The sequence below is a fragment of the Lucilia cuprina genome, chromosome 6, assembly GCF_022045245.1.
Source record: "Lucilia cuprina isolate Lc7/37 chromosome 6, ASM2204524v1, whole genome shotgun sequence".
Lineage (NCBI taxonomy): Eukaryota > Metazoa > Arthropoda > Insecta > Diptera > Calliphoridae > Lucilia > Lucilia cuprina.
The window spans coordinates 36,827,096-36,838,789 of NC_060954.1; the positions used below are offsets into that span (position 1 = coordinate 36,827,096).

An 11,694-nucleotide genomic window follows, 5' to 3' on the forward strand; every position below is an offset into this window, starting at 1 on the left:
TATAAAATTTAAAGTGTTAAAACTTAATTTGATTATAATTTGCTAACCATGCGATTTCGTTTCATTGACTGATGACTGTATAATTTCTGGGTTCACACAACTATTTTTTTTTAGCAAATCGACAGTGTCCATTTTCAATATCAAACAAACTTATCTTCTTATGAGTGGTCATTTTTGAGATATATTCTAAAAACATTCTGTCCGTATTAACGCCAACTTGTTGTCAGCTATAGTCAAAAAAGTTTGATTTTTTAACGGATGTTTCAAATATCCAATTTTAGTTTTTTTTTTAAACTTTGTTAAACTAATTTCAAAATTTGTAAAAGATCTCATGGGAATTTGTGGACAACAGATCAGTAAATAAAACGGTGAAAAATTTTAAATCAATAATTCTTACAGCTTAGCTGTACCTGCGGTTTAAACTCTGCGGATTTCGGGAATATCCCATTTTTTTGTAAAATTTAAGAGATTACGTATTAATTCTTTAATGTTGCACATTTTAAATGTATTTTCAGAGCATTTAAGATCAGATAATATAAAATATATATTCTAAATTTTATTCAAATCAAATATTCTTTACCTTTAAAATGTCGAGTTCAAAGGTCAAATTTTGCAAAATTTTTGAATTCTTATTTTAGCATGTCGAAATATTATTTATTTGTTAGCCATGTTTAATTAATATGACTTGAATTCTTAGTATAAAGTCTTGTGTTTACAATAACAGCTATAAAAGTAAACCTATTAACCCTTTAAAATACATGGGACCCCTGTTATATGCCTTAAAGGGTTAATTTACCTTTTTCATATGGTTTTAAATATCGGACTATATACGAAATTCCATTAGTATAAATTATAGAGACTCGATTAGTATAAATTATAGGGACTTCACACTTTAGGTGTAGGGTATTAAAATACAAACATTGACGTTTTCTGTTGTTTTGTATGGCAACACTGCGAAGTTTAATCTTGTACTCAAAAACATTAAAGGGCATTAATGAATTTATTTTTAGATTAACTAATCTGATTATCCGAAAATCCGACCACTGAACTCAACAGTTTATGGGTTAAAAATGTTCGATTTTATTTAAATTTCAGATATATATTTTATATTATCTGGTCTATTTTTGGATTTGAAATGGCCGTTGAAATAATCAAACACGTATTGCATGTAAATAAGATAAGATATATTCTGACACTAATGGCTGATAGATTTGATCAAGTTTTGTTGTTTTGGACACCATATTTTGCATTTAAAGTGCATTTACATTTTAAATATGGTAATTATAAAGTATTTATCCACAAATTTTCTAACTGGGTAGATCGAAACCTATAACGATGAGTTATTGGAAATAATATTTGTTAAGTGTTTAATTTTATCCACAAATTGATGCAATATGCCAATAAAAAGTACACTTTCCGATATTTCTTTTTAAATATTTATAATCTATGATTGATTGAAAAACCAATGTTAATACAATATATCCGATTTATAGTATAGATTTCTTATTAAAAATTAATCAGTAGTTAATTCAGTTCATTCAATCTTTTTAAAATAAAAGTAGATTAGAAATAATATTCAATTCATTAAATACATAAAAAAAAGATTAGAAATAATATTTGACATCAAATTTTTGGGAAATATTTTCAAAAATACTTCAAAATTTCTTAAAATTTCTAATATTTTAAAATGATTTAACAGCAATAACAATCAAAATGTTTAATATACCATTTTTTTAATTGGAATATGATTTAATTTTTCAATACTTGCCTCCCAACGTGAATTATCCAAAATTAAAGGTTTTCCACATTTTGTCAGTGATTGTTCGGGTTCCTTTGGCTCCGTTATAATCTCCGCTTTTGGCGGTTTGTCTTTTTTACTTTTAAATAATTTAACTATTTTGGACATTTTTTCAACTTTTACTTATTTTTTTAAGTTTATTTATATTTCTAAAAAAATTTGCAGCTGTTAGGAATATTTTATTATTATTCTTTTTTTTTTAATTTAATTAATGAATGCCATTTTTAATTTTAAAATAAAAAACTGTTAAATTTTGTATAAAATATATAAATTGTTTTTTTTTTTCAAAAACTGAAAATTATTTCTTGTTATTTTAACTCAAATTAAATAGCATTTGTTTAATTGCACGTTGTTTAATGTTGTACTTGCAATAAGAGAATAAATTCTAAAATCTATTTGTGTGAAAAATAGAAACAAATGCGGTGTTAATTTTTATACTGAATGTTTTATACTCGTGTATATAATTTGTATTTGTTTTATTTTTTTATATATATTTTTCGCTATCAAAAACAAAATATTTACAATAACAAAAAGAAAAAAAAGAAAATAGTGAAAAAAAAGAAACACAAAATGCTTATAAAACAAAAATTTCTTTTTATTTTTATAATATTTTTTTTATTATTTTGCCATATTAACAATATGCTCATATTTCTAAGAGTTTGTTATTTAGTTTATTTTATTATTGATTGTTTTTGCAAAAAAAAAAAACTCCATACTGCGGCATTTTTTTAAATGGTAAACATGAACGAGGGTTGTTTTTAAAATTTAGGTAGTAATAAAGCAATTCAATCATAAAACAATTTTATCTAAATTAATTAACTTTAAAAATGACCTTAATCATTTGAGTTGGCAATTAAATGACAATTAATAATCAGATTAGTTAAACTAAAAATATATTGATTGTGATGTTAATCCCCTTTTAATGTTTTTGAGTACCTATTCGGCGGATTCAGTATGTATGGGGGCTAGGTGAAATAATGGACCGATGTAAACCATTTTCAACAGGCTTCGTGTACGGTATCATAGACGATTATGTGCCAAATTTCATTGAATTATCTCCAAAATTGCGACCTGTAGTTTGATTAAAAGATTTACAAGCGCTATTGGAGGGTTCAGTTGTATGGGGGCTAGTTGAAATAATGGACCGATCTTAACCATTTTCAATCGGCTTCATCCCTGGGACAATAGAAGATTATGTACCAAATTTCAAAATTGCGACCTGTAGTTTGATTACAAGGTTTACATAGACTGACATACGGACGGACATAGCTAAATCGACTCAGAAAATGATCTGAGTCGATTGGTATACTTTAAGGTGGGTATAGGACCAATATTTTTGTTCGTTACAAACATCAGCACAAACTTAATATACCCTCCCCACTATAGTGGTGTAGGGTATAAAAATATATTGTAAAGACCCCATAACTAAAAAACAACAATTTAACCCCCAATCCTAAAGATTGACCCTTAAACAATTAAGTTTTGTGTTCAGAAATAATAAAAAATTTGACATTGACATTTGATACATAGAAAAAATCTAATAGACGACTTTCTAAAATCATTAAACTTCCCCTTTTTTAATCTTATTTCTCTATAAACGCAACGTTTTTCAACGTTGCAACAATTCATTGTCGAAATCTAAATTGTATACACATCTGATGTTAACAATCGTGGTATGCTTACTATTGACAATGGATTTTTGTCACTTTGACAACGGATGTTGTTGAAAAATTTAGTGTCAATTTGGTACCAGGAGTTTTTCTCTTTACCTCTGTGTAAATTGTAAAATTTTATAGCTTGTGAAGTCCATTTTTGCTCCAGTTCAGGTTAGACCAGAAATAAGACGTGCAATAAGAAAGTCGTTTACAAATTTCCACCTCACCTACGTACAAAATTTTAATTGGAAACAAAGGTAAATATGGTTTGATTATTTATTATTATTTTATCTTATCTTTTTTTCTATTTTCAAAATGATAGCAATTTGTACACAACAAAAATCTATAGAAGTTAAGCCTTTTCCAAAAGTCTATGCAAAAAAATACAAATAAACAATAATCTATTTTTTGTTTGTTTTATTTACCTATAATATTAAACAAAAATTTTATTACAAACACATAACGTTAAAATGATTTTTTGAAAATAAGTAATTAAACAGAAAAAAAACTCACACCCCTTTCCTGGATATGATTGTTTATGATGAAAAAATTATATATTTTAATAAAAGCTTTTAAGATAATGTTGCCTTAAAATGGCTGCAATAAAAAGTGACTGTGAAAAAAGAGCTAAATTCAAAATACATATGTACAACATATTTAATATTCTTATCAATGACACAATTTTTCAGTAAAAGGACATTTTTGAAAAATTGTTTACACTGTCAATAGCGAACATCCTTCAAACGGCTATGTATAATTAAATTTTAACCAATTAAGCTGAATGGTTTTTCATGTTTACTGATGAGTCACTAGAATATTTTTTAAAGGTACAAAGAATGAAATATTAATTAAAAAAACTTTGTACTACAATACAGTACAACAAATAAAACCTTTGGATTGAATTTAATCCATAAAAATCATTGTCAATTACATTATGTTTATCTAAGAATACTTTTTACGATATTTATCAAAACGTATATTCACTTCAAATGCAGACAGTATTAATTAGTAAATTCAATTCACAATCGATGTCGTACCGTTGTAGCGTTGTAAAAATTTTTCAAACAAATTTTTTGAAAACAAAAACAAATCAATAATAAAAAAATTACGACATACAACGATACAACCGTACAACACCGATTGTGAATTGGACAAATATATTTCATGAGCTTCATTTCACGAACTTTTAAGGCCGCGGATTCGAGGTATGTTAATGATATTGTTCGAAGTCGTAGCCTCATTTGTTGAAAGCATAAAACTAACTAACTAACTATCTATCTATCTATCTATCTATCTATCTATCTATCTATCTATCTATCTATCTATCTATCTATCTATCTATCTATCTATCTATCTATCTATCTATCTATCTATCTATCTATCTATCTATCTATCTATCTATCTATCTATCTATCTATCTATCTATCTATCTATCTATCTATCTATCTATCTATCTATCTATCTATCTATCTATCTATCTATCTATCTATCTATCTATCTATCTATCTATCTATCTATCTATATATCTATCTATCTATCTATCTATCTATCTATCTATCTATCTATCTATCTATCTATCTATCTATCTATCTATCTATCTATCTATCTAACTAACTAACTAACTAACTTACTAACTAACTAACTAACTAACTAACTAACTAACTAATTAACTAACTAACTAACTAACTAACTAACTGACTAACTAACTGTGAATTCCAGGATCTTTGAACGTGATGTCATGCTGAATAATATTACATTGGCGATACGGAGCAAAAAAGACTTCCAAGGAAGCGAAAGTAGAAGTAGAATTTTCTCGATGGAAGTGACGATAAAGAACTGAACAAGTGATGATTTTAACGCAGGCTTGTCATAGAAGTGATGTCCTATTTATTTGATTCCAAATTCAAATTCAAATTTTTGGACTTAGACTCGAATATTGACTGATGAATGACGAATTAGAACCAACCAACCAGACATTACTGTCTTTTTCGGAGGCATTAACTCTTTCTATTTACTAGAACTTTATGTCATTCATTAATTATTTAATCATCCAAATTATTTTAGTAAATTCTCGAGTTTTCGGGACCAGCATCTATATTAAGAATGAGGGCCGAACGTTTGCATTTTAGGCAACGATACAAACAAATATTAATTCAATTGAACTCATGTAAACATTATTCACATGTAGATTTGTAATGAAATTGTAATGCAAAAAATATTCAATTTGTAACTAAGTCACACAATGCACGCATGATCGATCGATTGATCGGTCCATTGAGACGATCAAGTGGCACTATAGAGTAAATATAAGCGTTGAATTGCTGAGTGTAATTGGACCACTTGTACATTAAATAAAGTCGTATATGATCAATTGAAAATAAATTTGGTAAAAGGCATAAATAGTATCAAAAATAAACTTTTAAATATTTTTAGTTTATATAAATAGTTAAAGCAGCAGAGAAAATAAATTTATTTAGAAATTTAAAACACTTTTACTATTTATGTACAAAATATCTATTAACCACAAAATTATAATGTAAATGAAATGAAAAAAAAATACCAAAAGTATTTTTATACATTTCCAACAGCATCACAAAGTAATTGCTTAAACCGCAAAAAATCACAATAATTAATTCAATAATGAAACATGTATTTATTTTCAAACATTTAAAGTAAAAATAAAAGTGTCTTTTTCTCTAAACCACGACAATAGGACAGACAAACAGACAACAATTCAAATTAAACCACAATTACTAACATGAGTTTTCAATAGAAAAATTTTATATATATAAAATGATTTGTATAAATATATATATTTTTAAGTTCACTACGAGATTTATATTTTCTTAATTGCATGCACATTTCACGTGCTGTTTTTAAAATAAAAAACAAAACAAAAAAATCACAAACTAACGTAAAAATAAATTAGTGTCGCGCATTGAAATTGAAATAAAAAAAAACAATAAATAAATAAAAAAAATTACAATTTCAGACGAGTATATGAACTATATAATGTGTAAGTATTCTATATAAAAAATATACATACATTTTATGCATTTACCACAAAACTGTTATAACTCAAATAAATTCACTAGAATTTTAATAAAATATTAACTATTTAGTCCTAAAATAACAATAGTTCGATTCACAATCAAGTTGTATATTGTACCTACTAAAGTTACTGTTACTACTAACAGTGATTGTGAACAGATCTTTGCAGCAACATAAACTTATGACTTTTAGTTTCTTTGTTTTAGTAAACAGCTGTCTGTATTACCACCTTGTTGTATTTTATGCCAAAATCGATTGAATTTTTCGACAAGCAATTGACAACACTAAACTTTCTTAAAACAATCGAAAAACGTATGAAAAATTATCGTAGGAGTTGTATAAAGCTTTTGCATAGATAATACCAACAACATTGTTACGACTTTTCTTGCAGTTGCTGACGTACTACGTATACAACTCTACAACACTGATTGTGATTTGAATACATATTTGGTGTTATGACCGTTTTGTTGTAAATGGTGAATATTTTTATTTAATTTTTCATAGAAAGTAAAATTCACAATTAAAAAATTTAATTATATTTTTGTAAGAGATATCAAATTACTAATGTTTATCATCCACTCAATATAGACAAAAGACTCCTATACAGAAAGTATAAAACAGTCGTGGGTATTCTAGAAAAACCAATAACGGTAATATTTTATAAGTATTAGTTTTACAATTACCCAGCAGTTTAACGGGACAGTCACGAAATATCTATTTAACCTATCACAAAGGGCAGCGGCGGATCCAGTTCGAGTGTTTTTGGGGAAAAGGGGGGAAACTTTTGTTTTTCCACTTATTTCTTTTTTTTCATTTTTCCTCATTTATATATTTTGTATAAAAAATTTTCGGTTTTGGGGGGAGGTAATTCCCCTTTCCCCACCTTGTGGATCCGCGCCTGACTTAGGGTTAACCCCAGCCATCGGTGAAGTTAATAGTAACTCCATAGATTTTAAAGAAACATATTGCTTCAATTTGTTTTTTAAATGTCCACTTTTTTGATTACTTTGGGATTGTAAAGTGACGACTGCATCCGCTGCCGCTTACAAAATGGGCACATAAGTAACAACAGTCTTTGCTCTCGTTTACAAATAGTATATTCGAGACAAAAGAGGAATTAAAAGAAAATACCGTAATATTTCTTCTGGGAATTTTTTAACACTTAAGAAAAATTAATCTTTCAGTGGTAAAGTTGAAGAGTTTTAATGGTCTCCATCAGGATATAATCATTTCGGGGATTAAATGGTCTCCAACAGGGTATAAATAGTTGTGTTTTAATGGCGTCCATCAGTTTATAAATGGCTTTAAAATTTTGTGGATTCAAATGTGGAGTGTGAGGAGAATTTTCTCTGACATTGTCAGGCTTTTAAATTTTATCGAAATATCTCCACCAGTCCAAACATAAGGTTATGTTTCGAGGTCAAACGTCAGCACGAGGTCAATACAAACAATGTATAATGTATAATACAAAGTAATGCATCACACAAATGCGAAAGAGAAGCAATTCCGTCGAAAGCCCGTCAACAAAAACACAAGGTTGAACGTCCTTAAGAAATAATGGCGAGAGTTGTTCTCAGGTAGTTGGGCGGCAATGGAAATGACTGTCTTTTGCGGATGCATTGACTCTTTATCGAACTGCTGAATAGTTTTTAAACAAATGTATTTCTGTACCATTTTTAGGTTGGGGTTGACATTATTGAAATTTGTTTGAAATTTGTAGCTTCAGAATTGTTTTTATGGAAACATTATAGAGTCAATTAAAATGTAGCATGTATTTTATGAAACTAATGCAGAAGCAAAGTGTAAGTAGTGCCATAGAACTGATTCCTAAAAACTCTTTAGATGTATGTTGAAAACTCATCAATTTGAGAGACAAAATCATGAAGTATTAATTCAATGCAATGACGTTTAAGAGAATACAAATTCACTGTCCTCATCTTCGTATTTTCCTGTATACGATCTTTGAAATACAATCCGACAAATAAGGGTTGTATTCCAAGCTTAAATTAAATTCAATTTTTTGTATTTTGAGAACTCAATTAGTTAATTTTGTTTGCTAGTTTAAGCACCCAAATGAAGGTGGTTTGAACTTGAGCAAGAAATGCTCAAGCTGGTGCAAAAAAATTAATAAGGGCATTCATGAAACACGTGTGAAAACTTGCACATTTGCACAAATAGCTATCTGTATTATTTAGAAATGAAAATTTAGTTTAAAATTATCAGTTCAAGTAGTAGCATCAGTGTTGTGCAAGTAAAATCCCATACAATTTGTGACAAATTCAATGTAAAGTCGAAAATGCACAGATTGCACAGTTTGCGAGGCTTTTGAACGTTTATATGAAAACCTCTAATATTTTTTTTGTATTAAATTTATGTTTTCATTAATTTTCTTATTATATCTACAATTGTCTTCTTATTTTTATAAAACATGCATTGTGACGTTTTCTCTTGTTTTGTATGGCAACACTACAAAGCTTAATTTTGTACTCAAAAACATCAAAGGGGATTAACATCACAATCAATTTATTTTTAGATTAACTAATCTGATTATTAATTGTTATTTGATTGCCAACTCAAAATCTCGCTCTTAGGATCAAAGTATTTGTTTTTAACATTTTTTCTTGATTTTGATATTACATCGCTCTTAAGATGTGTGAATCTATTTTCGACTTTAACTTGATAATGATATAGAAATGAGATATGTGTCATGATTACACTCCTTTATTGAAGACCCATTTAAGAATCATTGCTGTACATGAAAACCCTACGAACAAACTAAATGCAAACAAAAAAAAAACTAAAAAAAAAAACTAACTAAAATCTAAAAACTGACCGACAAAAGTTCATTCACTGCATTATTTTCAATCAATTTTAAAATAAATATATTATTTTACTTTTAAATTGTATTTAATGAACATATTTACACATGTATTGCAAAAATTCATTAAAGAAATTGCCGTATATTGGTGATAATGACATTAGTATTGATGCATTTAAATAGATTAAAAATAGTTTGAAGAAAAATTGCGATTTAAAAACAAACAATTAGTTGTATTGACTTTATAAAGAAAATCTTCTAAATCGAATAATAATGAAAACAAGATTTGTGTTATTTTAATATTAACTACACGCTTTTGAAATTTAAGATTAAATATTTAATATTTTCGTTATATAACGCTCATGTTTATGCAGAAAGTAGATAATAATTCCAATAAAATATATTCTACCGGATTTTCATGTTATTTAACAGAATAAATTTTTTATTTAAAAATTATAAATCACAGCTGTCACATTAATTACTTACTTAATATTAAGTAATTGATTTCTAAAACAGTTACTAAATATAATATATTGTTACGTTATAAAAACCTATTATTTAACTTTCCATATATTAAATAATGATATGACTCAATATTTATTTTCCTTTTAATAAAACTATTATTTTTTCGCTATTTTTTTATATTTTTTTTATTAAGTGTTGTTATTGACTGCACGTAATTTATGTTCTTGTTTTAAAATAAAATTTTCCATTATTTTAATAAAAATCGAAACTTTTTAGTAAATTAAAAACAAAGCAAATTTCATTAATCAAATATGTATTTATGCGATTGTATTTTAAATAAAACAATACAGCTGTCATTACACTCTGTGGAATTTAATAAGGGGCACTTCACTTACGATTTGTTCATTAACGCTTTACAAAAGTTTTATGCGAATATATGTCTAATAAAAACTTCTCGGAGGCCAGAAACCTTAAAGGGAATGTACTTACTATAAAGGGAAAGAAGAAGGAAGATAACCTGGTGAATGAAAAGAGGAAAAGGATGGTGAGAAGCCACCTCAGAATGAGTAAATCAGGGGTAAGTATTCCGATGATAACGAGTACATCTATACGTAATTGGTCGAACTAATTAAGACGAGTGTAAAGTATGTAGAGAGGACATTACCATTCACCATTATCCGCACGGTACGGTTGCGACTTCAGGAAACATTTGTATGGGGACTTGGTAAAACCATGAACATGTGGTGAAGTTCTTAAGAGCTTAAAAAAACCTAAGCACCTTAAAGTATACCAATCGGATAACAATAATTGTTTGACTCGATTTAGCTATGTCCGCCTTTAAGTCCATAATACTTATAAACATATCCATAAGTCGTGACTTCAAGAAACATTTGTATGTGGATTTGGTGAAATCATGAACAAATGCGTTTGTGGTGAAGTTTTTTCTATTGATGAGCCTCATTAGATCCTAGTTCTTTTACAAATAATTCACTTTTTATAAAAGTAAAATTTTTTTACAAAATTTTCTAACTATTGGCCGCTTTTAAAAACTTACTTTTATCTGTGATTCTCTAGGGGAAAAACATATGTACATAAGCTCTTTAATATTTCTGAAAAATAAATATTGACATCTCTCACAAAATTGCCATCAATTTGAGAAATATTGAATACACAATTTGCGTACTTGTTGAAATTTGTGGTGATTTTTAATTGAAATTCCATTATTGAAATAATTAATATGCATAGCGCAAATTTTCCATTAAAAAATGTAGTCTCGTGAAACAAAGTGACGCCATAACATTAGGGGATGCTTGCTGGCGAGACAAATTAAAAATTCTCAACACAAACAAAAATCTAATAATTATTAAGCGTATACAAAATAAATCACACGCGATATTTATTTCCTTAAAGAATATTTTAATATATACATATATACATATCTACATACAAAGCAAAAACTAGTAGCATTATTGATTGATTATATAAAATTGGTTCATATTTTTAACGATGTGAAAGGTAGTACTGTTTTCTAATGATCAGAAAATGACCATTACTCCATTAAAGTTGTTGTCAAACTCTACAAGAGTCTACAAAATGAATGAGAGCAAACAACAATTTTAAAACATATCTTTTAAGAGCCAGAAGTACTAGTTAATAATCTATCCAATATTCTAGTATATAAGTTAGTCAATTGTATAGTCTGTAGTCTAGTCTATAGTCTAGTCTATAGTCAAGTCTATAGTCAAGTCTACAGTCAAGTCTATAGTCTAGTCTATAATCAAGCCTAGTCTATAGTCTATTCTATAGTCTAGTCTATAGTCTAGTCTATAGTCTCGTCTGTAGTCTAGTCTATAGTCTAGTCTATAGTCTAGTCTATAGTCTAGTCTATAGTCTAGTCTATAGTCTAG

General features: G+C 27.6%; 1 protein-coding gene across 4 annotated transcripts in view; it reads right to left on the reverse strand.

Moving 5' to 3' along the window:
• Positions 1 to 11,694, reverse strand: part of LOC111681658 (ubiquitin-conjugating enzyme E2 W) — a 33,484-nt gene that overhangs the window by 5,963 nt on the left and 15,827 nt on the right. The window contains exon 2 of one of the 4 annotated variants that reach the window (XM_046954806.1): positions 1,769 to 1,963. The exons of 1 other annotated variant lie outside the window; for it this stretch is intronic. In XM_046954806.1, the coding sequence (XP_046810762.1) occupies positions 1,769 to 1,906 (138 nt within the window). In that variant the 5' untranslated portion in view covers positions 1,907 to 1,963. Of the gene's footprint in view, positions 1 to 1,768; positions 1,989 to 11,694 lie in introns of those variants that run through there. 2 more of the 4 variants (XM_046954805.1, XM_023443541.2) reach the window with 2 other exon arrangements.